This window comes from Carassius carassius, chromosome 17, assembly GCF_963082965.1.
Source record: "Carassius carassius chromosome 17, fCarCar2.1, whole genome shotgun sequence".
Taxonomy (NCBI): Eukaryota; Metazoa; Chordata; class Actinopteri; order Cypriniformes; family Cyprinidae; genus Carassius; species Carassius carassius.
This window is the reverse complement of record NC_081771.1, coordinates 9395796-9423443: the sequence shown is the minus strand read 5'-3', so window position 1 is coordinate 9423443 and position 27648 is coordinate 9395796. Positions and strand designations below refer to the sequence as shown.

Here is a 27648-nt window from a genome sequence, read left to right as displayed (position 1 = left end):
GTTATGTTTATGTCTTATTTTAGAAGTAGGTTGTTTATCTCTTTCATTGTACTTTTCTCCCGGAGAATTGAATGTTCATACTAACCCAGACTAAACTCAGGCTAAAGACTATTGAGGAAGGAAGCATATTTGTGTAGAGCTGTTGGGAAAAGGTCATGGCCTTATTTAAGCCCATAGAAATGGCTTCCTACTATTAATCATAAATGTAAAAATAACAGTTGCACATTTTACCCCTGGATTAGCTCATTGGTCATTTCACAAGATGCAGTTCAAGTTAACATCGACAAACGTATGATGCTAGACCTTTGGTCAGTGCAACAGTAGCGGTGCTTTACTTTGCATTTACAAACAGACACTGACATCTGAACTATGGTTTTAACCCGTGATCTTGACATTAGTATGAGAGATGTACATAAAAAGATATTCTGTAGTCCCGATGCTGTTTTTCTGCATTCACTTCAGTGATTTAATCTGAATGTCAAAATCAGATTAATGCTCTTGTGTGTGTGTGTGTGTGTGTGTGTGTGCGTGTTTCGGTGCATTATTTAATTGTCACTAGGGACAAGTTTATAGAAAATTAAATATTAGAACATAGAATATTCTGCTCTTTGGATGTCTGTTACTGAGGAAGGTTATGCGGGATAAGAGAGCCATTTCATGTAAAGCAAACTCCCTAAAATAGCTTTGACCAAAGTCCAGTCTCTATTTTTAACATTTATTTTAAATATGTATTATATATTGTGTGAGATACAGGCTAGGACAAATCTGTCATCACATCGGTGTGCTCCTGAATTTATACAAAGGCCTTCTCTCTCTCTCTCTCTCTCTCTCAATTAAAAAAAGAAAAGAAAACTAATTTAGCCTTGATTTAAAAACTCCTGTTTTTGCTTTTTGTCCTGACGCCCTTTCCTCAGGAAGTCGAGGCAAAAAGAGCATGTGTTTGCGCGCGCTGGTGCTCGTGCTCGTGCTGAGCGCCTGTACTACAGTTATATCGCAAGATGAAGTAGGATAATGCAATAGTTGATATATAATCTCATGTTATAATCTCGTGTAAATTCTCCCTGGATTACGATTTCATCGTGCTCAAATGCATTTGATCTGTCATTGACGTGTCTCAGATCCCAGATGATGTTCGACGATGAGCGCAGGTGAGTTTTTTAACGTGATAATGTGGTTACGAAAACCAAGTATGGTAACTTTATTTAGGAAAAGAGAAATATGGGTCTGGGAAATTTAAATGTCTGAAATTATGTGAAATAGTATCGAGTTTTGAGTTGCACACTTTTCGAATTCCACTTTGTTACTGTATTGTGCTATATGGAGTAATGTACAGCTGCTCGGATTACATTGATTAGTTATTTAAATATTTGTGAAGATTTTGTTTGCACCTCGTGTAGAACATATGCAATATGCCTATTTGCTTAATCAAAATGCCAGCACTTGTTTGAGCATAACATATTGATATTTTTCTTATGATAATAGCCTATTTCTTAAGATACAGTATATAGGCACTTTTGGCCCTTGCTGTGGACATAACATATAGTAATAATTTTTGGAGGCATTAACAATACAATTTCCACTGTAGCTGTGTTTGAAACATCTTGCAGTAAAAATAACAATATGTATTGCAAACATACAGTACATACAATACATACAGTAGCCTATTTAAATGGTGCATTTCACTTTGTGTAGATCATAATTTTAATGATGGATTTAGTTTAGCGTTTAAAGGTAAAATAATGAAATACATGTTTTAAAGACAAAAGATACATGTAAGTACATAAAAGTACAAATATGCAGTTAAAAAGTTTTTACTGTGACCTTAGAAAATAAAGCAAATGTTTAAATCTGTCAAGTTGACGAAAATTAATCTCTTTTTAGTCAGATTTTTATTGTAAATTTCTATTTTATTTTATTTTTTACTTTTTTATGTTCTATATTTTGAGCATATAGCTGCAGTCTGTTTCATTCAACTGTAAACAGAAAACCTTAATGCATAAATCACCCTGAAAAACAATTTTCATTCAGAAATTGCAATAAATTTTACAAACAAATAACACACAAAATTTTGAAATGCGGAAACAGAAATCGGCTAGTATTTACATTTTCCAGCAATCTTCAAGGAAATAAATATTTTTATAGTGAGGATGGATGAGGATGAACTACTTTTTGATCCCCTGAATTGCTACAATGTTCATATGCTACTCTCCAGCAAAAACTATTTTTGTAAATATTAATATTTTCTCATCGTGTTTCAGGAGCATCTCCTGGGCCCCAGAGGACACTTCCAGGCTTAGCCTTTCTTAAATGGGCAATATCAACCACCTTTTTCTGAATAATTTTGTGATAATCAAGAACCTAAAACAAAAATTGCATCCAAACCAAGAAAATATCTCCTGCATCATCTCGTTTCAAACATGTACTTCAATAGGCTTCACACTAACAAAAGCCGAAGGTCTCCAAATTCAAGAGATCTTATCATGGAAATGCATGGAAAAATAGTTCTGGAGCAGGAAGTGTCACAAGATAGGAAGACAGCGGAAATAATAAATACAGAAAAGACAATGCAAGCAGAAGAGACAGAACCAGATGTTATTGTGGAAGAGGGAGATGAGTTAGGATGTGGGGATCAATTAGCACAGGGAATTGATTTAGATTTGGTGGAGGGTTTAGAAGAAGGTGAAACATTAAAGTCAGAGGATGAGGAAGAGTCGATGGACCTTCTCTCTGATTCATGCAGTAAGAGAAACGTGGATGATAATATAGAGACCGATCAGATTGAAGTAGAGGACACTGGGAATATAGCATGGAGACTGACTAGAAATGGTGTATCAACATCACATAAAACTTCTAGTGATGTTCAGTTGGCTTCTAATGCAGATTATGGATGCAGTGCACACACAGACAGATTCCTGTATGATGAAATTTGCATCAATAAAACTTTAATTGACGCATTTTATCCAAATTGTATAGTCCCAGACAGAATGTTTTCAAGTGAAGAAGACATAGATGGGATGTTTCCTGATATTTGTGATGCAGGTGAGGCGTTAGCAGACAAAGATGGACTTTCCGAGTGTGACCTTTTTGAACAAACAGAACCTTTCCAAATAAAAGAAACAGAGGACAATGCCAATGGAGATATTATGATGCTAACTTTGGAGGAGGGATTAAATGGCTCTGATTTGTCTTCAACTTCCATCGAGGAAGAGGAGGATGAAATACAGTTAGAAAAAGATCAAATGGAAGAAAAAGGAAACTATTATTTATCAGACAACAGTCCATCTCAGGATCCTTCAGCTGCTATTGACTCTCCAGACTGTCCTTCATCAGACAGTGGAGATGAAACTCTCCTCGAGTCCGAGCTGACTTCTTTTTCAAATTCTTCTTCTTCTCAGCCTTTTTCTGGCTCTGAAATGGTCTCAGATGATGACATAACAGATACAAATCACAACTACTGTAGCAAACATGTGGTTAAACATGATGATGCGATACCTGCTAGCTTAAATCTTGATGCCATCAATGCTTTCTCAATCATTCAACAGCAATCTGAAAGCCAAGGCCAAAGTTTACAACAAAATCAAGAAGGAGAGAGCATTGGGAAAGAACAAGAAGAAGAAGAAGAAGAGGTGATTGACCACTTGAGTAGATCTGAGAGAAAAGAACTCACAGTAGATCATATGTATGAAGAAACAGAGCCAAAAATCCAAGCCAAAGACTTCCTTCAGAACAGGAAGTATTTTATGACTCGTTCTATATCTGTGGAAACCTCCAGTAAGAGAGTTGACCTAATGAATAGCCCTGCAACAGGAAATAGGCGGCTTCTGCTACACCCAAGCTCCTTCTATTCAGATCAGTGTTTCCTTGGAGATAGTAGACCTGCACTGACAGGCTCATTAGGATGTCTTTCACAAGGCACCTCAAACTTGGCTAAAGTCACCCGAGTTGATATACCACCCCCTTTTGAACTGGCATCCATCACAAAGCGACCAATCAGAAAAAGTTCTCCATCCCTCCCGAACGAAGTCTCTGCTTCTTGCAAGAAGCCTGATTTTGGGTTCAAGCGATACCTTCTGCCATTACGATTCCTTAGGAAATCAGATCGTAAAAGCATTATGGATAATCGCTCCATCTCCTCCAGGTCCTCGTCTGAGTCAAGTCCGCAAGGTTCATGCAAACGCATGGATTTTATCAGGCATAATATAGGGAGCCAGGAGTTGCAGAGCACTCCAGATTGCACACCACCTATATCCCCTTCATCCTTTGTCTTTCAAAAGAATAGACAAAAACGGGGACCAAACTTCACCCTTAATAATGATTTGGCTTCAAGCACCATTTCTATGGAGCTAGGGTCTCTCCTTGAGCCCCATCCCCTTTCCAAACCTCGATCTTTCTCATCTCCCAATACAGACTCTTCAGATTACGAGAACGTTCAAAATGCTGCTTCTCACTATGAGAATGTGCGGATTCGCCTCCTGAATCCAGTCATTCAGAGTCAACGAAATCAGAGTTCAGCCAGTGATACTGATGGTTATGTGGACATGAGCAGTCTGCCGGGCTTCCAGGGCAAAAGTCAGCCATCTGAGCAAGAGACAGATAGGTAAAATTGTTTATATAATTGATATATTGTTTTATTATGTTTATGTTATTAACATGAAGCTCAGGATTAATTCCAATACCATTGTGGAAAATAAATGTTTTTTCTTCTTCAGTATGTTTCAGTTTAGAGAAACTAGACACACTATAAACAGCATAAAGAGTTGGAATCATAAGCAAATGTGTTATTTAACATATTGAAAGCTTGATGGGCGACTCTTAGGTAAATATCAGGCAAATGAAACGCATGTTAGATCTTTTGGTTAGATCTAATAACAGGCATTAATATGTATGTTAGTCCTTAAAAGCTCAAAGTATTGCATTCCTGCATATTTTTAACTAGGTAGTTTATTTCTTTATTTTAATTTATTTTTTTTGTGAATGTGTCATGATTCTACTTTTTCTGTTATTTAGCCTCTACACCTTCTGTTCTCCTAATGTGAGACAAGATGGAACAGTGGGTGTGACCGTGGGTGTGGCTTGTTCACAAGAGAAAAAGACAAAGTCATCTGACAAACTGGTAAGCTTATTATTATTGTTTCTATGGGTCTTGCACTGATTTGTTTTCATTTATTGCCATTTTATTTCAGAATGTCAACTGTTCCAGGGCTTTCTATAGTGCCAAAGAGCTTCTGGACAGTGAAGCCCAGTAAGTCATGGAAACAACAGCTGAAGTCTGTCAGCTGATTGGCAGAAATTAATTTCATCACTGATAAAATGATTACCATTTAGCTATGTTAATATGACCATGCTTCTTGTTCTTCATTTTAAGGCATGTCAAGACTTTACAACTTCTCTATGAGGTGGAACATTCATATTTCTCACTTACATTGTCTGTGGATTTTAGTAGAAAAAGAGTTGTGTGAAGTCAGAAAAATAGCGATGAAGGTGAACTCTACTTTTTTCCCTCACTTTCACACAATAGTCAGTTGAAGCGGATGAGAGGCTGATAACAGTGTGGACAGAGGTACCTGATATTTATAGTCTCCACCAAAATATACACACGTTACTAGAGACTCGCTTAAAAGAATGGTAAGACACTCTTCCCCACACATGCATGTGCATATGCTACCTTCAATTGTTTATCATCCTCAAATAATGTCCATCTGTCATCCCTTCATCTGTTTTCTGCATTTCACTTCACTCATCAGGGATCAGAATGAAGGTATTGCTGAAATCATCCTGGCAAAGAAGACAGAGTTTTCCATTTTCTCTTCATACATCAGTCATTATGATGAAAAATTGAATTATCTGGAACACATACAAAGCACAGTAAGGGATATATTATATTTTTGTTTTCATTGATTGACAGCTTTAACTGAACCAAATCTTTTCTTGTTATTAGGCATATCCATCAACCTGCCACTGTCATTAAGTACATGTTCATACTGCACTGTGTGATTTGAGTGTTTTTTGTATTGTATTATTACATGTAAATGTGTTTGAGTTGTGTGTTCATTTACTCAGATGGCATGTTTTTAAATATATATCTATGTAATGTAGCGTGTGTTTATATCTCAGCTACCAGAAGCAGGGACCCTGAAAAAGCAGTTGCTGCAGGTCATTGTGCGCATCCTACAATACCGTATGCTGCTAACAGGTGACTACTAAATACCTTTTAACTAATAACTGTATGTCCTTATTAATTCTTATCAATAGAAATATATATTTTTTGAAATGCATATTTATTTTTTCCTGCAATTTTTATACCAAGACCTGTAACATTGCTTAATATTGCTTTTTGTTGTTGTTGTTTTCCCAACAGACTACCTGAACAACCTCTCACCAGACTCCAGAGAGTTTGAAAATACACAAAGTAAATCTCAGCATTACTCACGGACAACAGTATCTTTGTTTTTCTGTGTCTCTTGGATTACAGTAAATGAGAGAGGCATTTTGTTTCCTAATGTAGGCTTTATCAGTTTTAAGAAACTGATGGTTTTTTTTTTTGCAATTACAAATTGTTTGCAATTACAAACGAATCCTTTGGTTTTATCTCTGTGTGTGTATAGTTGATTTGCTTAAGGAACAACATATCTCTGATCTTCTAGATAGTTTCACAAAAGGCAAATGATCTTTGACCTCAGCATGGATTTTCAATAATCCAGCCTTTCTACATTATTTATATATGAGGGTCATTTATTTATGAGGTGCTGCTGTAAGGGAGTATCTGTTTGTAAGGGAGTTCTGTTAAGTTCTGCAGTGTGACATAATATACATTTATTTATATTGTATTTATTTTTATTTATTAATTGTTATTGTGTAATTGTTATTTATGCAGTTTTTAATAATTTATTGAGATGGCCTATTTGTTAAGGAAATATTTAATATATGCTATATTTATTTCATACAGATATTTAATATACATGCAGTTCTATGTACAATAAAATATGTAGTATTTATGTTGTGTTTATGCTTGTAATCTGTCTCTCTCTTTCCTCAGATGCTTTGGTTGTGGTCTCAGATGTTGCTCATCATGTCAATGACAGACTTAATAATGGAGTAAGTATGTGTTTTTTGGCCTAATGTGCTTATAGATAGTCTGTGTGTGGAACCTAAGCAGTTTGTGTAAATGACCCTGCTGTGCCATCTAAGGGCATTTGTGCATTATTTTTCTCTCTCTCAGGCAGATCTCCTGCGTTTGGTCCATATTGAACACAGTGTTCTGGGTCTGACTGATTTCTTGCAACCTGGGAGAGTGAGAAATTCAATGGCTCACTGATCACATACCCTTCATCCAACCATATTTTATGATTTATTTTTATGATTATTTTTTTTTGTGGGTCTTTAAAGCTGTAACGATGAACAAGGTTGTCTTAATCTTTATCTTTGCTCTAGGCGTTTGTGAAAGAAGGCACTTTGATGAAGGTCAGCAGAAAGTGCAAGCAGCCACGCCACCTTTTCTTGGTATGTGATTTTATTTTATTCACATTAATTTTACAACTTAATAATCAAAGATACAAGATTTTATATGTGTATATGACTTTAAGTAGCTGAGATGAGATTGTCAAAGTTGAGCACGCAAGAGACACAGTTGCTTTCTTTCTGTATAGTCTCTAGTGTCTCTCCTTTGTGTTTGTGAGCTATTTTACTTGTTTTTAGAGTTTCCTGACAGGATGTTGTTCTGTGTGTGTTTATGTCTACATGTGCTATTGTTATTGCTGTGCTGTTCTCCCCCAGAATAAGTCTGTGGGAACAGGGACAAAGCAATATGTTGAGATAACAGAACAGAGGGTGACAGGATGGATGTGAGCTGGGCTGTCAGAAATACTGTATATTGTAGACTTTTCAATCAGATGGACAGTTGTGCGCTGAGACAGGCATGTGGCCCCCAGTGCTGAACTTGAATATCCCTCATAATCTATTGCTTGATGGAGAAGATTTTGTTTGCACCACTGATTAACATTGCAGAAGACAAAATATGCTGCCTTATCAGGCATTATCTGATGGTAGGAAAGCTCTTTTAAATCCAGTGTTTGCACAACATCCTGTCTAGAGGTTGATGAATTTAGGTTGTGTATAGATGTATTCTTCACTGCCTATGATAACCCAGAATAATGTGCACATTATTTGGCAGTTGTCTGAACACAAACGGAATCAGACTTTTATTCTATCTATTTCACAGAGAAATAAGTGTCTTAGCGAATTAGTATTCTCTTCGTTAATTCTCAGCTTAAATGCACATTTGAGTTGTTCTAAATCACTATGTCATCTTGCCTTGCTGTAACAACATGCGTTAATAAAAAACATTTCCTGTGGTCACTGATGGACAGAGCAGTGATGCAGCAAAGCAACCTCATAGCGCCCCTTTGTGGTGAACATTGACTGTTGTGATATGCAAATCATATCAGTATAGTTATTTGTGCTTGTATGTTGTGAATGCTATTATTATTAATATTATTTTTTTTTTTTACTTTTTACATTTTCAGATGAATGACATAATGCTGTACACATATCCTCAGCAAGATGGCAAATACAGACTCATCAACAGATTATCATTGGCAGGAATGGAGGTATAGCTAACAACATTCATGGACACTTTTAGTGTTTATTCATGAATAATAGTTCTTGGAAACCATCTTTTCTCAACAGGGAGAACACTAATACTAATTATACTAATGCGTATTTAGTGCTCAAGACACTAATTATAAGCAGTGCTGTTATTTTAAACTAAAAACTTTTACAAAACATCCAAAATAAAAGAAAAAAAAACTGAAATAAAAATAAAACAAAACAGACAAGCATTTAACAAAATTACTAAAATGAAATGAATACTGAAAATATTAAATTAAAATTGTATTAAAAATATTAAGAAATAGTCTAATAATATATGAATAATACTAAAATAAAACTGGTTGTATCTATGTATAACATTATTTATATAGCATTTTAAAAGTCTTTACAAAAGGGCTTTATCGAAAACCATAAATGTCATAAAAATAGTAAAAACTAACATGTAACAGAATAAGAAATTAAAATGCATAAAAGATAAATGAAATGAGAAAACAGAACTAAAAGAAAAAAGATAAGAAAAATGTATAATACAAAAGGGATTAAATAAATACATGAACATCATCATCATTTTGTAGAACCTTAAATGCCTAATTTAATTGTATGAACCCCAAACAGGGAGTGAATTACAATTTGTCTTTCAGGTCAGCAAGCCACCAATAGAGAACGCTCAGAGTGCATTGAAGATAGACGTGAAAGATATAAGCATCACTTTGTCTGCCAAGCAAGTGACATACACAAACTCCAACTTTCACACACACATATGTAGCGTATGTGTGTCATGTGTGACTGACGCATGTGTTCTTGTGTGCAGCTCCTGCACTGAACGAGACGGCTGGTTTGCTACACTGAGTCGGACATTAGTGAATCTCAGCCCCATATCAGGAGACCCAGTAGACTCTTTTGGGGTGAGGAAGCTTTCAAAATATAGTGCGATTAAAATGGCAACACCTGAAAGACTTGACATTTTGTTTCCAGTTATGAAATTATATATGTCCTGTGTTTTAGTTAGTGGATGGTCCAGAGATGTGCCTCGGCGAGAACGCTCCTCCTCTGCTGTCTGTTTCCCAGGTGACGGTTTGCATGAACTGTCACTCACATTTCAGCCTCACAAACAGACGACATCACTGCCATGCCTGCGGCAAGGTGCAAATACATTTAAAGGGATAGCTCACCTAAAAATGTATATTTGCAGGCTATCCAAGCTGTAGATGAGTTTGTCACTTCATTGGAAAATATTTAGAGAAATTTAGCATTACATCATTTGCTCACCAGTGAATCCTCTGCAGTGAATGAGAGCCCAAACAGCTGAGAAAAGCAGCACGTTTGTAATAAACAAATTTATCATTATGATGTTTTTACCTTCAAACCGTCACTTCTGGACAAAATATCCATAATCCAAGTATTTGTAACCAGTGCTTGATCTGTGCATATTTCTCTCCTGATTCAGATGAGACAACTTTTTCACTGGAAAACACAATAATCTGGATAGAAGCTCAACAGTTTGAAATAAAAAACTCCTAATAATGGATTTGTTTATAACAAGCACACAGCAAATCGAGTTGTAGGGATTACTTTGTGGATTATTGTGATGTTTTATCTGCTATTTCAAGTCTCATTCTGACGGCACACATTCACTGCAGAGGATGTATTGGTGAGCAAGTAATGTAATGCTAAATTTCTCCAAATCTATTCAGATGACCAACTCTACGTCTTGGATGACCTGATGGTTAATAACTTATCATCCAACTTTAATTTTGCATCGAGAACCACTCATAAGAGTAAGCATTATTGTGATTTTCTCATTTTATAATGTTTATAGATTTTCTGCAGAGATTGTTGTAAGAACAAATTCCCCCTCAAATACATGAAGAACAGACGTGCCAAAGTGTGTGATCATTGTTACACTGAGCTGCGTAAGCATGGTACAAACACAATGTCTTTCATTATATTAGTTTGATTAATTAAACATAGTTATGCAAGAATCTCATCATAATTGTGTGTGCATTTGTTTGAAAGATATTGCCACAATAACAGAGAGCTCCAGTCGACCGCTCTCTTCTGTCTTCCAAAACATTCATCCATCGAGTCTGTGGAGGAGCCGAAAAGGCCAACTGTCTTTCAATCAGGTAACCTCTAGATTAATATCTTTGGACTAAATATCAGTCCAGTGGATCACGATTTACTCTGATCTCACTCTGAATTGTTTGATTATGACACAAATTAGTTTTATTAAGTGTTGCTATTAAAAGAGTCATATTAGAAGACCATTAAAATGTTCAGCATTGCATTATTTTCAATTACAATTACACCCCTTACAATTTTTTTTCATTTAATGTTATATTTTTTTCCCTTTGGATTTGGGGTGAAACATCATGTGTTGTTGCCTAGGAGACAGTGTCCAATGGGGTGATGAGTGGAACCCTGCACAGGTGCAGGAACAGCAAGAGAAGTTGGAGAAGCCTGTGGTTCCTCCTGAAAGATAAAGTTCTCTACGCATACCCACAGCCTGAGGTAATACACACAGTTCCATTTTTGCACACATTAACTTGCAACATGCAGCTCCTAATCTCTCTCTGTGTCCTATTGTTTTATATAAGGAGAGGGTTGCATGCGAGACCCTTCCTCTCTTGGGTTTCTCTGTGAGGTCAGAGGTTGAAGGGGAGAGCAGCATGTTTCAGCTGTACCACAAAAGCACTCTCTTCTACACTTTCAGAGCCCAGGACAGTCACACTGCACTGAGGTTAAAATACATATTACATTCACACAAAACAGCAATTTATAATGTGTACATATAGCATTGGGATTCGTAAGTTTGATTTTACAATATTACTGTTTTTACTGTATTTTTACAGCCTTTTTTTAGCATAAAAGACTTTTTTCAAAAACATTAAAATGTTATATATATATAACACATTAACACAAATGAACAGTATATTATGTTCTGCTATCACATTATGTGAAAATTCTGCTCTATTCCAGATGGGTCAATGCCATGGAAGAAGCTACAGTCCTGTAGCATCTGCTGTCCTGCTTTTGTCTTCTCATATGAGCAATTAAATCTGTTATTTATCATTCGAGAGCGATGCATTTTCATTACACATTCAAAAATCACTACCCAGTGTGACTGGGAGTGTAATCAACCAGCCCTACGCTAACGTGACGCAACAGACATATTTTTGGAACACCAAGGGAACAAAATGCTCACACTAAGACATTTATTTTGTGCCAAATACTTCTTCCAAAGACCTCATTGAGCTGTGGACACACTTTAAAAGGCACACTGTAGCACTTCCAGCTGTCATTTAGATAAAAACATTTTAGAACCAGTGATATGTTGCTTAACTTAACCATTATACAATGTGATATATATTATGCATTACCCCAGTGCACTAAATTTTATTAGGACAATTTCTAATTATTGGAACTGGTGTGAATTTGAGCCCATTATGTTCATTTGGTGGCATTTTCTTGATGTCCTCTCATGTCTGGATTATATTTCCTTGTATACTGCTGTCTGTCATTTGGACAATGACTTATACGAAAACCAGAAAGAGTAACTTTGGAATGATGTTAGTTAGTATTTAGCAACTGAGCTGGTATTCTCGTTGCACTTGATGATGATGTAATGTTTAATTTACTTACCTTTTATCCAAACTGCCAATCTGTTCGCTTTCCATGTTATAATTACAATATGAGGGCTTAATGTATATTTATGAAGAATCTATAAGTAATTCGTCTGAAGGATTAATTGTCACTGTATCATTTGAGTAAACTTTACTTGAGTGTAGTGTTAGTGTGTTCACTTTGGTTTTCAAACCTCACTAGTGCCTCAACTTCCTATTTTATTCTCCTTTGTGTGTGAAAACTTGCTTCTCTTATGTGGTTATGCATATTATACCTATAGGGTTGACCACTGCTGAAATAAAACCATTAATTGTATGCTAGTCAGCCACAGCGCTATGTATAATGGTACCCTATGTTGTTTATTTTAATTCATTTCTGTTACATTCAAATGTATTTCATGATGCAAATCTTTTATGAGGAGCTTAGGTTTAGGTAGACGTTCTCTATATATGGATCTGAACTCCTCAATGTTTTTTTAAGTTTTATTTTCAACGACAGCCAGGTTGAGTCCACAGAGAGTGAATTTTAGAGATCCGATTCTGTGATTAAGTATCTTCAACTCAGTTGCAGTAATTAAAGAGTGTATTACAGATTGAGACTGTGTGTGTGAGGGATATGAAGAAAAGGGGAGGAAGGGAGGGCTGGTGTTGCCCTGCTTCCACGTCCCCAGGAGACGATGTGACCCAGAACAGAGTGAGAGAGCAAGGATGAGTTTGTTTTCTGGAGTACCTGAAAGTTACGGACACCTTGTCCCAAATAGGAGACACATTCATCATTTTAACTTCTTCTATCCCTTTCTCTTCATTTGCTTTTTCTCCTTTTAGACACTCTGATATCATGCTCTAAATTGCCAATTCTAGCTCCTCTCTATTCTACCTATATATATATATATATATATATATATATTAATCAGGTTAATGTTGAACAAGTGATAGGCTGTAATCAAGTATATAATTGCGCTGAAGATATGCGATAGCAGCCTACCCACATGCATTTTCTATCAATCATCATTCTTTCTTGTTAGATAACATAAATTTGCATATTCAGAAACAATAATAAACTTTTAATAACGTCGCAGCATTATACGTATTTTTAAAACCGTTGGATTGGGTTTTGATTACATGGCAGACGCACGTTGGTAGCTGGACATTTTGGAAGCATGCAGCTGATGCTATCTAGGTTGCTTGTTTTGCAGAATCTTTATTAAAGAGGCCAAATTATTCTCTTGCGGGGGTGTTTTGTGTAGTTGACGCGACTGTACAGACTTCTCTGAACAACGTTTGTGCTTTTTTTACAAGGTTTTTACCACATATTTACAACATGAATTATGCCTTATTCAACATAAAATCATATGCAAACAGTTTCACTTAGTGACATATTCATAAGTGAAACAAGATATATAAACGAGACTTCTATATGACATGCGGTCAGTGGGAGGGGCTAAAGGCCTAAAAGGGAAATAAGGACATAAGCTAAAAGGAAAATAGTATGAAGAAGCGCTTTTGGGGTTTTAGGCAAGTAAAATTGTAAAAAAAAAAAAAAAAAATGTTGATTACATACCTTGAAAATCTCGTTGAATCAGCTCTGCATTTAACAACATTTAAAAATGCATTAAAATGTATAAAAGATAACGAAACAGAGAGAATTAAAAGCTTGTTAAAGTACTGGATGGTTCAAGCTTGGAACTTACCTTTCTAGTAACAGACTGTCTATACTCCAATTTGAGTTCATGGGTGCTTCCACACAGCCCTAAGTAGGCTTCTTCAAAGTACTTGACCGCACTGAGTTAATGATAATTAGCTGTGTGTTTGAGAGTAATATTGTTAATCAAAACATCTCTAATTAGGCTTCTTGTAGGCCAACCCACTCCACCTTTTGTAATGAGACCTATACCACAGAAATTGCCTACATGAGAATAGCAATTACTGTGCATGGCTCTTGTAGATAAATAAAGTATTAATAAATAAATTGTAAATTATAAACAGTTTCATATTTTTAGGTCATATAATAAATTAAAGAAAGATCATTGTCGAGGTCCATGGAAAGGTCAAAGGTGATGCATATTATAGAATACAATTTTTATTCTTTCCTATTTCTAGACCAAGAAAATTTCACTGACGATATAGAGCGATTGAGAGAAAATGTGTGTGAGAGTGTGTATGATTCTGTGGCAGTGTCACAGTGACATTGTCGTGACACTTTTGGGTCTTTTAAGTGTCTTATGTTCTTCTGCATTGCAGCAGAGTGATGAAGAGAGGAGGAGAGAAAAGAGACCTCATTTTTCTACAATAGATAAAAGCATTATCTATTCTTTTCTTAATCTATCTGAGGTAAATTACCCAGTCTTCTATCTAACATTGAGTAGGAACATAAATATATAAGGAATCTCTCATTTTCTAAATCATGCCAGCTGCCCTGATCTACTATTAATACACAGGAAATAAACTCATCTCTATAAAAAAAAACTTCTTCTTTTCTTCATATTTCCACTTCCCTTTTATTTGGTGCTGTTTATAAATTAATACTTAAAAGTGTTTAATTCCACTTAAATGATACAGAGTACTTACACTTTTTTCATGGGTTTGTGGTGAGAAGGGGAAGAAATGTGGCTTCTGTTTTACTGCTGGAAACTGACATATAAGGCATTACCGATCTGTCAGACAGCTGTTTACAGAGTGTGTCAGACGCAAAGTTTATGCAGCACTGTAAACTTCTCTCTATGGGCACCAGTACACTAAAACTAATTCATCCGTGTGCTTAGTTGGGCTATTTGTCTGAAGTACTTTTCATAAACAAAGAAGACAAAGACAAATGATTAAATGTAATTCAATTGCTACTCTGGTTATTTTATATATACTATAACAATACACCATTTTATCTGTGTAGATCTGCTCGATTACAGATAAGGGGTAGTGAAACAGCCCCCTCACCACCTCCAATTCTGCACCAGATATCTACACACACACAGGCTCTGCAACATACTGTTGTTTCTTTGCTTTTTTTAAATCTCACCCACACACTTAAATCTAGGACATACACTCCACAGCACTGCGGACCAAGAGGAGGAAAGCAGGACAAGACTACAAGTACACACACAGAAGGATGTCGATTTTCAAATGCTGTGTCCTTAACACCCACAGTTATGTGACCTTTCAGTGTATGTTTTATAATATTCCATGAACGCATTATAGAAACCAGACATAGGATCTGTTCCTCATCTCAAAGCCTCTTGAGTAAACTATCTATAAATCACCAACCAACACAATCACTGTATCTCTTTGCATGTGTGTCCAGCTTTGGACAGAAAGCTGGCACATGTGGCAAGCTGACTGAACATTTAATGCATAATAATATTTTATTTTGTGTTACCAGTATGGCTACGTAGCCGTAATATTACAATGTATTAGTGCTAGTATTGTTTTAAATTTGACTAAATATTCAGTGCTAGTATTTATGCTGCCTTTATGTGCTATTGGAAATTTCCTGCTACCAACTTCTGAAACTGTAATAAGTTCGTCACATTCAAGTTCTTTGCTGGTGTAAAGAATATGAATCATGAAGGACGCCAAGGGCCCGGCGAGGGCAAGGGAGAGTGTCCCTAATGCGATCTCTACCAAGGGGGACATTCCCCCATCCCCCTGAAACATGATGCGAGGGGAATGAGTCAATATGCTGTTCCCAGAAACCATAGCAGTGCCCCTGCACTGATATGTAGTGCAACTGTGTCTCCAGCAATTGATTCCTGGCTCTAGCTTCCCTTGGAGCTTCCCTCTCTCTGCCCTATGCTTTCCTGTCAAACTCTCTACTGTCCTATCAAAAATAAAGGCATACAAAAACAAAAATATAACTTAAAAAATAAAATAAAAATAGAGCCATAATTATACCCCCCCCCCCCCTATCTTTTAAGCTTAGGGCCCATCAGTGGTATCAGAATTATCTAGCTTCCCAAGTAAAAACGACTTGAAAGAGTCCATTCAAGCCCAATTTCCTAGTCCAATTTGCTAGGGAACATTATGATAATAAACATTTTCATGATTACACTATTCCAATAGTGAGTATTAGCCAATTAGTCACTACTTATTTGCTACTAGCCACTACTAGAATATATATACTAATAATTATCGGAACAGTTGCAAAAAATACAAAATAATTGAAAAGAATACGGAATATATGTTGAAATGGCTTGCCACAGGTTTGCTCTCAATAGTTGGGCATCTAGAGGTACACTGCTAGTGCCTGCCCTTCAAATGAGCCTTCTGCAAAGAGGTCACTGACATACACACTGGATGGACTGATACACACGTTACAAACGCACCTGTGCTCTCTGTTCAGCAACCTGGCTTATTAAAGTGTCATCTGAGCGCGCGCGCTAGGCAGAAGAGGGATCGCGCGAAGAAAGAGAGCACCTGTTCGACGTCACTTCGCCCTACTTTACTCAGAACTCCACGAGCGATTTGTACTTCCTCAAACGGCTCAATCACTGAAGCGAGCAGGCGTCTCAGAGAAAAGTCCGCTTCTTCCGGAGGAGAGGTAAGAAGTTAGCAGGCTTCGTTGTTTTTTTTTTGGATCAAATATTGCTTGGTCGTGACGGAACTTTGGTGATGTTGCGTTTTAGTGTGTTTGACTCAATTTCTTCGCTGCTTTTTCCCGATTGATGCGCTGAACGGATTCGAGCGACGACCGCTAAGTCAGTCTGTGTTTTTAGATACATTAGACATTCTCCTCTTGAGTGTTTTTTATGACATTACATTTTGCAAAAAAAGCTTAAATGTATCTTTAGTCTGTTAGAATTATATGAAAAGGGCGCAGTTTCACAACACTTTCTTGAACGCCGCTGTCTAATGGACCTTGACAGAATCGGCGTTTTCACACTTCGTCTTGCTAGATAACACTTCTCCGTAGTTGTAAAAGCAACAGAGGTTGTGTCTCAAAATATAGTGACCTACCTAGACAGCAAACGATGCATTACAGTCGAGTTCGCAGTCAGCTGATGATGCTCAAAAATGCTGCATGCGCCTTTGATGTAACGTACAAAGACTTGGTAGTTTGCTACACAACTGTTAGTAAAATAAATATTATTAGTGTTTTATCAATTTTTATTCCTAGTCCCTAAATAGATCTAGTTTGTGACATTGAGGGGTATAAAATACCACTGACACGGTCCTGTACAAAATATCAATGATTATTGATCCTTTACACAAAACAGATGGAGCGTGGTTCGGGTTGAAATGACTGAGTTGAGTGTGTGTGTGTGTGTGTGTGTGTGTGTATTGGGGCATGGTGGAATTGGTTATGTCACATTTTACAGTAATTATCTACTATTTTAGTTGTTGCTGGTGGTTTGTAGAGAGGTTTCAGTTAATTTCCTTTAATAATAACTATCCATCACTACACCAGCATATGTCTGACGTGATAACTCTTTGCAGTGGAGACATACATCCTGCTGTGGTTGAACAGTTTACAACATACCACTCTTTCATTCTGTTCAAGAGTGTCGATAGTTCCTTCCTGTCCCATACTTTAGATGTTGTGTGTGCTACTGTGGACATAAGTGATGAAACCTGCTGTTCCTTTTGAAATCAGCGAACTGAAAGACTTCAGAATTGGTGTGCAAGAATTATGTATTTCTTAAAGCAACTGGCTACAGTGAGTTTGATAATATATTAATAATTCCACCAGAATTTATTTTATATGCTTTATATGCAACTTGATTTCAGTTATGCAGTTGCTAAGGTCTTCCGATTGTTATATTGTTGATAGGGTGGCTATATGTGGTTACGTACTGGGCAGGTCAAATTAAGACACTGAAAAGTATTTATGAAATAAAATTAAAATATGTAGAACACCTCAATCTCCTTAAGTTGCATCATTTGTAGCTATTTGTATGACTTCCTTTTCCTCTGTGGAACATAGGAAAAGAAAATATTTTGAAGAATGTTGCTGACCAAACTTTTATACAAGTAGTTTAATACTTGGGGTTTGGAATTTGAACAAACCACTAATCCTTTGAGCAATACCAGTTTACCTAACAAGGCCATGCACACACAAACACACACTTCTAACACCCTTATAATTGTGTTTCAGCTCCTATTATGGCTTATCATAAGGCTTATGAGAACAAAAATTCTCTTAGCACTCATTTTAACTTCTTATATTCAGGAAAGCACATGCAGCCTCTTAACCACACCTGCCTACCCAAAATACCACCATCGCTGTCTCTCTCCGTCTCTCTATCACTCTCATTTTCACACATACTAACAAAGGTCCAAAGCCTCTTCTAATTTTATTTATTTATTTTTTGGCTGAATTTGGCTGCACAGGATTCATGATGCATATGTGATCATCTAGAGAGACTGATGTGACTCAAAATCGATTTCGTATTGTGCTGCAAGTTTATGTTATTGACACATTCTTCAACAGCACTGATTCGCTAGCTCTAACACACACACAAACACAAGCAGAGATTTAGGTTTCAGACATGTTTCCATAAGTGCCCTTTCTAAGTGAACCACAGCAGTGTGTATATGCATGTATGGTTGTGTTCAAATCTTTCTCTCCCCGTTTTTCTTATTCATACACACTCTGTAGTAATGCAGTCTAAATACATTCACTGCAATACAACAAGCAAGTTTGTTATGAAGTTCTGTTGCAGTCATGTCATTGGCTTTCGACAGGAGTGGGTGGAGTACTTATTATACAAGACTGGTCAATTTCAGCCCGAATTATTAAAATAACCTATAAACATCATCTGGGTCATGTTCCAAATGTTCTGATCTACAATAATAAAGCAAGATCAGGAAATAGAAATAAACGTGATGGAAGGGTAATGTTACAGATGACCAAGAACCCTTTTTCTAAATGGTCATGTTGCATGAGAATTAAACCAAGGAACTTTAGCAAAAAGGTGTTGAAATATATTATATTGTGAATTATATTTTTATTTAATCTTAGTTATTGGTTTTTTTTAAAAAGCACATCAAAACAAATATCCCACATAGTCTTGGTAGCTATTAGTTTAACCACTAACAGTTTAGATTAATCATGCTTTTACACACAGACAATTTGCATACACCTAACCTGTCACATCATATAAAATTTAAATCTTTGTAAATAGATTTTAAAATTGAACATGTAGAATATAACAACCTTCAGAAATCCAAATTTCTGATTTATTCAGTAAAACACCTTCTGATGTTCTGAAGACTGCACTAACACATCAATGTCTATTTGGTACATAAAAATGTTGTTCCCCCATTCAGTGTGTGGTAATACGAAGGAAGTATTCTACTTCTAAACACTGGAAATACTAATGAGTAGAGTTCATTTGTAAGGGTTCTGGTTGCATGTTGCACCTGCCACTTAACATACCTTTTTGAAGAGTTCCAGTGTTAGAAACTGCTTCAGTATTTTCATTTCAGGGTCACTGATCATGTCAGTCTGATCATTTCAGCATGGATTGTTTTCTGAACCAACAGAGCAGCAGCTTTTGAGAAAATACAGAGAAGCACTCAATCTCATTTACATCTAAAAAGGCGTTTGAAGTCTCAAAGGCACAGAAAAAAAGTCCTGATAAATACTAAAGGTCAGAGAGAGGGAGGATGGCTATTTTTGGTGATAACTGATTACAAGTAACACAACGAAGCATTACAAAACTACTAAGAGAGCTACAGAGCAACTATTAGATTTAACAATATAACGGGCATAAATTAACTTAGGATCCCATATAAGACTAAACGGTTTTCTCTGCAGGCACATGTGCTAGCATGAACAAAGTATAGGTTTCTGTTTATGATTACAAAATTATGATTACATATTAAAATATGATAACAAAACTGTTTTTTTTTCATCTTTTGACTTTTTTGATGTGTTATAAATATGAATTTTGTTTGTCTGAATCTTTTTTTAGGCTGTGCCTGAGGGGTTGCCATGGCCCCTTTCCTGAGGATTGCGTTTAATGCCTATGATCTTGGCACATTCTCACCAGTGGCTGAGGCACCATTCTGTGCCGTAAAAATGAAAGAAGCTCTCAGCACTGGTGAGTAAATGTGTATGCGGTTATTTGTGTGTAATGGGTTTCAATTGCATGGCTATGTTTGGAATGGCATACTGCCATGCGTCTTGCACTGTTTTTTTGCAGTATACTGCATGCACACAGAACAACATGCAAATCCTCCATCTGCAGAGAACTGGATTACCTGCTTTATTTTGCCAAATGAGTAGTTTAGAACAGAGTTCAGTGCACAGAATATTGTTTCCCACAAAGCAATGTTCTCATACTTGACATTAAATTCGATGTGACTAAAAGCAATATCGTTTGCTATGTTTAATATAATTTTTCTGGATGATTAATGTATCAGAACTGGCACGACTTAACAGAGTAAATCAAAAATGTCCCCCTTTCCCTTCAAGAGCGAGGAAAAACGTTGATCCAGAAGAAGCCCACCATGTATCCTGCTTGGCGATCCACTTTTGATGCACATATTTATGAGGGACGTGTCATACAAATACTACTCATGAGAACCGCAGAGGAACCTTTAGCAGAAGTTACTGTGGGTGTGTCTGTGTTGGCAGAACGATGCAAGAAGGCAAATGGACGTGCAGAGTTTTGGGTATGTGACAATGTGGTTATGTCTATACATTTGTATGAGTATCAGTGTTTGTACATTTACGGGTAATGTTATAGTCTTGCTTCATTTTCAGGTTGATTTGCAGCCTTCAGGAAAGGTTATGATGTCTGTACAGTTCTTTCTGGAGGATGCAGATTCAGGTAAGACACGACCACAATTAAATAATTAAATTAAAGAATCATTACAAAACACAACTAAAAGAATGATTAACTTAAGACTGGATTGCCACTCTCATAAAAATAAAATTTCTATAAAAACTATTAGATTTAAAGAGAGTTATTCATATTATGCTCAACCAGTTTAGTACATCCATATGCCAATAATGGGCGTTTTACCTTAGTTTCCACTCTTGAACTCCTTTTCAACAGACGTTTTATTCCCCGCTTGGATCTAGCCTATTGCCGTTCGCGGTGGAAAGGGTCATTAAACTACTTAGATAATCAAAAAATATTTCAACCAAAAACATTAAGTAGCTCGAGAGTTTTCAACTGTGATGGTGATAAGATAATGAATAATCAACTAGTTCAGACTTAAAGAAGCCCTGCACAGTACAATAAAGCTGGTTGTGGATTCACTTGATCCCAGTTGCGTGTGTTTCTTTGGTGACATTTACATGAGATGCTTGTTCAAAAATGGAAGGAAACAGAATGTTGAAAATGTAAAAGTTGGTCAAAACCTTTTAATCAAGAAATACAAAATGAATAATATATATTGTATGTGTATATATAAAATATTATTAATTATAATAAAAATGTCATTAAATTACTGTTAAAAAGTTTGTGTCGTCAACTTCAATTCTGCTTCCATCCTGTTTTGTTTTTTCTCTTTTGCTCTTAGACTTTCATCACTCAATAGTATCAGAAGAGGAGGCGCCAAATCTCAATCGTCGTCGTGGAGCTATTAAGCAGGCAAAGATTCACTTCATCAAAAACCATGAGTTCATTGCCACCTTCTTCAGACAGCCTACATTCTGCTCTGTTTGCAGAGATTTTGTTTGGTCAGTCCTGATTATTCAGTAAGATGTAAGAAGTTCATAACACGGGTGTACTTATCATTTTGTTTTTTGCTTCCCAGGGGTCTTAACAAGCAAGGTTACAAGTGTAGACGTAAGTATATTTTGCAGTTTTATTTTCTGTTATCCTAAATACCTGTCCACATATGTCCACAGTTTGTTTTAGTAAGAATATGCCCCAAAGGGGAACTACATGAATGGATTGCTTTCCAGTGTTCACTGTTTACCCGTTTTATTCAGAATAAAGCAAAACACTGTGAACACACACAGCCTCTGAAATTTTGTCCCAAAGGCTGAGCCCCCTTAAATAAATGCATATATATATATTTTCTCCACCAGAATGCAATGCAGCTATCCACAAGAAGTGTATTGATAAAATTATCGGAAGGTGCACGGGCACTGCAACCAATAGTCGAGACACTATGGTATGAATTTTATTACACTATTCTCTATTTTTTGTTTTATTGTGCCATGGTTATTTAAATTCTTTATGTGCCTACAGTTTCAGAAGGAGCGTTTTAAGATTGACATGCCACATCGCTTTAAGACCTACAACTACATGAGCCCCACGTTTTGTGACCATTGTGGCAGTCTGCTGTGGGGTCTTGTCAAACAGGGCCTCAAATGCGAGGGTGAGTATGCCAAAATTATTTGTTAGCCATTATCTGTTTACATTATGCATTTAAAAGCATTTAAAAAATACTTAAAAACAGTTACCAGCCCGCTTGTCAGTAAAAGTTATTATTACTGGGTATAAAAAGGTCTTAATATTAAAACCTGAATATATGTTTTGCAATCATCTCTTTCAGACTGCTCCATGAATGTTCATCATAAGTGCCAGACTAAAGTGGCCAACCTGTGTGGCATCAACCAGAAGCTACTGGCAGAGGCTCTAACCCAAGTCTCAACAGTAAATATTAATGTTTGCACTCGCCCAAGTTATGAGGAACTTATATACTGTAAACTTTCTCTCACATTCACATTAATGCTGTTATGTGTTATTAAGTTTATTCATATTTGTGCCGTCATAGAAATCCACCAAGCGACCCGAAAGCAACTCACAGAGCAACACACAGGATGTTGGGGTTTACCAGGATTTTAATAAAAGTCCTGAAGTTAGTGGTAGGTGTGACTGGTGGTAGCTAATTGTGAGAATTAAAAATATTTAGATTTTACAGCAATTTTATATTGCAGATGGAGCTCCGTACGGTCATCTGTGGGAGGGTTCGAGTCCTCATCCCCCCTCTCGAACCACCCACCAAACGCGTATCACTGCTGAGCATTTCATTTTACACAAAGTCCTGGGCAAGGGAAGCTTTGGCAAGGTAACAAACAAACTCTCTATCCCTCCCCACACATTCATTTACAAATGCATGTTCATCATCTTTGTGTTGTCAGGTGCTGTTGGCTGAACTAAAGGGCACTGGTGAATGGTTTGCAGTGAAGGCGTTAAAGAAGGATGTGGTGTTGATGGATGATGATGTGGAGTGCACCATGGTAGAAAAACGAGTGTTGGCTCTTGCCTGGGATAATCCGTTCCTTACACACCTTTACTCCACTTTTCAAACCAAGGTACACCACACACATTTACAGAAAAAAGGACCACAAAACTGACTCATGAGGTCCTGTACCACAAAAAAAAAAATACCACAGCTCTTCCTGCTCTATAGAGTGACTGCCTTGTCCACACGAATGCGGTTATTTTTAAAACCACAGCTTTTTCTACCCAGTTTGGCCGTTCCTCCACACACAAATGCAAAAGGTTAATGAAACCCAACATTTTTTAAAACGCCTGCCAGGGTAAAGATTTTCATAAACACCGGTTGCAGAGTTATCTTCTAGACAGCAAACCCGGAGTTTTTGGCTTGTGACATCAGAGCCTGTGCTGTTATCTCCGCCTACTTGAAACTTTTTCAGGCTTCTGATTGGCCAACATGGCTTTACACTGAGATTATATCGCCAAAGTATTGTGGCTAAAGTATTTCAGTATGTTTGAAATGTTATGTTCATAACGTAGTCTATATTAAAATAAAAAATTAATCAAATAACAGGAAAGTTTCAAAGTGGCTTAGGTTATTGTGTGCAAACTTTTTTTCCTACCACATGCCAAACTAATAACATGGTGGTCAGCATTAAAAGGTATAATTGCTGCTTTCTGCTGTGCAAATTTTGTTTGTGATGAAAACAGTACTTTTTTGTCAGTTATTTTATCTACAGATCGATGCATTTCTTACAGATTTTTGCTCTTTCAAAATCAGATACTTATGTAGTAGCACTGAAAGATTACATTTGTTTGTAAATGTACTGTACCCATTTAAATCATGCTTTAGCCCGAAAATATTAAGTAAAAGGAACAGACAAACTCGATGAAAACTATCCCGCTCTGCTATTGCCGTTATTATAACCTTCTGATTTGAGAGCTCCATCTGTATCAAGCTATAGCTAAATATGTTTAAAGTGAATTCTTGCTAAATATGCAGTTATATTACAGGCCCTTGGCATGAATTGTACTCGTGATGGAGCGGTGGTGGAGTGCTCTTGGAGCAGGTGAAAACCACTATGCTCCGACTTAAAAATAAATAAAAAATAAATAAAAATCCACTCCTCGCACCAGACAAAATCACGCCACTCCACTCCGTGCTTTGCTCCCACTTCGCTCTGCTCACATACTCTGGTGTGGACATGGCCTAAATCTGACAGTACCAAAGAATATGTTAATGGAGAATGCAGTGAATGCTATTAATTGTTAAATTTGTTCATCTTTAAAAGGAGCATTTATTCTTTGTGATGGAGTATCTGAATGGAGGAGACTTGATGTTTCACATACAGGAAAAGGGGCGTTTTGATCTATACAGAGCCACGTATGTCACACATGCATTTAAACAAGTGTCTATCATTTAAAAATGTAGTTGAACCCTTGATTTAATAGGCACATGTGGCATATAAATGGCACCAAAGTAAATGTATTAAATGGACTTCTCCTGCCAGGTTCTATGCAGCTGAAATAGTGTGTGGCCTGCAGTTTCTCCATTCCAAAGGCATTATTTACAGGTAAACACAACTTTTTCTCCATTGTTTTGTTGTATTTATTAATGACTCCACTCAGAATTCATAGAAAGTCTTTCTCAATCATTTTCACTGTTGCTCTCTACTTTTACCAGGGATCTCAAACTGGATAATGTGATGTTAGATGGAGATGGTCACATAAAAATAGCTGATTTTGGAATGTGTAAGGAGAATGTTTTTGGGGAAAATCGGGCCACGACTTTCTGTGGAACTCCAGATTATATTGCTCCTGAGGTATGAAACCATTTTGCCAGTGGTTTACTCTCAGACCGGCAATAGCCTGGTAATGACCTGATGTGTTTGTGTGTGGAAATCACAGATTCTTCTGGGTCAGCAGTATTCATTCTCAGTAGACTGGTGGTCGTTTGGCGTGCTGGTGTATGAGATGCTGATTGGTCAGTCTCCATTCCACGGTGACGACGAGGACGAGCTGTTTGAATCGATCAGAATGGACACACCTCATTATCCCCGCTGGATCACAATGGATACTCGAGACATGCTAGAAAAGGTGCACATGAAAAAATACACCGTTAAAAGCAACAAAAAAAGTATTTCTGCTTTTACACTTTATCTTTATTTCATTTGTTCACAGCTGTTTGAGCGTGACCCATCACGCCGTTTAGGGATTGTGGGTAATATACGAGGCCACCTGTTCTTCAAAACTGTCAACTGGTCTGCTTTAGAAAGGAAAGAAGTTGAGCCCCCCTTCAAACCAAAAGTGGTATGTTTTTTTCCACTTGCATCTTATTCTTTTATTTTGTCTTTGTCTGTTTTCTTATTTTTTTTTTTTGTTTGTTTTTTTTTCTTTTTAATTGCAGAAAGCTCCAAATGACTGCAGTAACTTTGACCGGGAGTTTTTGAGTGAGAAACCTCGTCTCTCACACTGCGAGAAAGGCCTGATCGATTCCATGGACCAGAGCGCTTTTGCTGGCTTCTCATTCATTAATCCAAGAATGGAGCATCTTGTGCAAAAGTGACACGCTTACAATGTGGTCAAAAAGAAAAAGATCTATTATGTTCATGTGATTGTAGTATTGAGCCAGTTTATTGGTCTAACCAAACATACCATGAGCACTCTCCTAACATTTCCTTTAAAAGAACTGAACTCTAACCTTCTGAGATAAGACAGGCCCTTTGTAACCTAATATGTATTTCGAGCCTCCTCGTGGTGCATCAGTGAGATTGCAGTCTTGCATTTGCATTTTTAGGGTGCCCTAATCTGAATGTAATTTTAAATTTGCCCTTGCAAATTTAGGATGTCTAAAAATAACTTTGCTGGGTTAGTACAAACTTGACAGTTGAATGCAGGGAGTGTGCTCAAAGAAGTGTACAAAAACAAATTAGGTATTATTTAAATCAGTATGTGCATGATACAATCATGGATTATGTTGTACATTTCTGCTGTGATCTGTCTGTTCTCTTTGTGTGTGGGTTAATTATGTTTGAACAAAGGATAGACCGGAATTTGTTGATTGTAAGTGTTGAATATATTGTGTTTAATTAGTTTGAAAACAATATGTATATCTGGTACAGAAACATAGCTATCTTAGCTCTTGAGAGTGTCATCTGTTTGTGTTTTAGTGTGTATATTGTTGCATTTAAGGTGTTTTTATAAAATTAAGAGACCACATGATCATATGCCATATGTACATGACTCTGTCTTAGAATTAGAAATTTAATGGTCCAATAAACATTTTCATGGTGAGAAAACTGACTTGGACTGAGATTTATTTTTACTGTCAGATTTAGTTTTAAATATGTCACCTACACTTAAGGTTTGTAGAAATATTAATACACCTAAGGGAAAAAAGTAAAAATATTCAAATAATCTGTATAATTTAGTGAAAAGGTTAATTGGAAAAATGTATTTGACCCCTTGAGTCTCACGTGGTGAAATTTACAAATTTACTTATTTGATTGGTCTTCTATGCGTTTATTTGTTTGAATCTGTTTTATCTGTTTAAATTACGAAGGTTTTCAAAGAGCTCAGAGATTTTTGGTAGCCTACCCACTGTGTTAAGGTTAAAATTTCACCCTTAAAGTAACTTAGAATTGTCAGTCCTTCCTAATATTTATTATAACAGCTTTAATTTAATAATTAAAGTAATATTAATTAAAATTGCTGTAAGTACAGGTGCTTCTCAATGAATTGGAATGTCGTGAAAAAGTTCATTTCAGTAATTCAACTCAGATTGTGAAACCTGTGTATTAAATAAATTCATTGCACACAGACTTAAGTAATTTAAGTCTTTGGTTCTTTTCATTGTGATGATTTAGGCTCACATTTAACAAAAACCCACCAAATCACAATCTCAACAAATTAGAATACTTCATAAGACCAATAAAAAAATATATATTTAGTGAATTGTTGGCCTTCTGGAAAATTTGTTCATTTATTGTACATGTACTCAATACTTGGTAGGGGCTCCTTCTACAGCATATACAAAAAGCTGGACAGCAGAAGGAACCATGAAGTGCTCCAAAATTTATTGGTAAACAGATGCAGTGACTTTGGTTTCCAAAAAACACAATGAACCAACACCAGCAGATTACACTGCAACCCAAATCATCACAAACTGTGGAAACTTAACACTGGATTCAAGCAACTTGAGCTTCTCCACCCTTCCTCCAGACTCTAGGACCTTGGTTTCCAAATAAAATATAAAACTTGCTCTTGTCTGAAAAGAGGACTTTGGAACACTGGGCAACAGT

General features: G+C 36.5%; 2 protein-coding genes across 2 annotated transcripts; both read left to right on the top strand.

The window, feature by feature from the left end:
- The first annotated feature begins 948 nt into the window (after positions 1-948).
- LOC132160996 (FYVE, RhoGEF and PH domain-containing protein 5) lies at positions 949-12394 on the top strand. Its single transcript, XM_059570764.1, has 21 exons — positions 949-1148; positions 2259-4597; positions 5008-5113; positions 5184-5242; positions 5366-5396; positions 5519-5625; positions 5745-5865; positions 6115-6193; positions 6359-6409; positions 7037-7095; positions 7220-7291; positions 7432-7500; positions 8523-8606; positions 9249-9328; positions 9419-9512; positions 9613-9750; positions 10427-10529; positions 10624-10733; positions 10996-11118; positions 11205-11347; positions 11587-12394. Exons 2-21 carry the CDS (start codon positions 2418-2420, stop codon positions 11621-11623), a joined length of 3846 nt encoding a protein of 1281 aa, XP_059426747.1. The 5' UTR covers positions 949-1148; positions 2259-2417; the 3' UTR covers positions 11624-12394.
- Positions 12395-16508: 4114 nt separating this feature from the next.
- prkcda (protein kinase C, delta a) lies at positions 16509-26650 on the top strand. Its single transcript, XM_059570763.1, has 18 exons — positions 16509-16761; positions 20138-20266; positions 20641-20840; positions 20932-20998; positions 21696-21855; positions 21933-21964; positions 22210-22295; positions 22373-22502; positions 22680-22780; positions 22902-22992; positions 23065-23195; positions 23269-23442; positions 24640-24731; positions 24859-24921; positions 25032-25170; positions 25256-25444; positions 25529-25657; positions 25755-26650. The coding sequence occupies exons 2-18, from the start codon at positions 20158-20160 to the stop codon at positions 25911-25913; spliced, it is 2052 nt and encodes a 683-aa protein (XP_059426746.1). The 5' UTR covers positions 16509-16761; positions 20138-20157; the 3' UTR covers positions 25914-26650.
- The last annotated feature ends 998 nt before the right edge of the window (positions 26651-27648 follow it).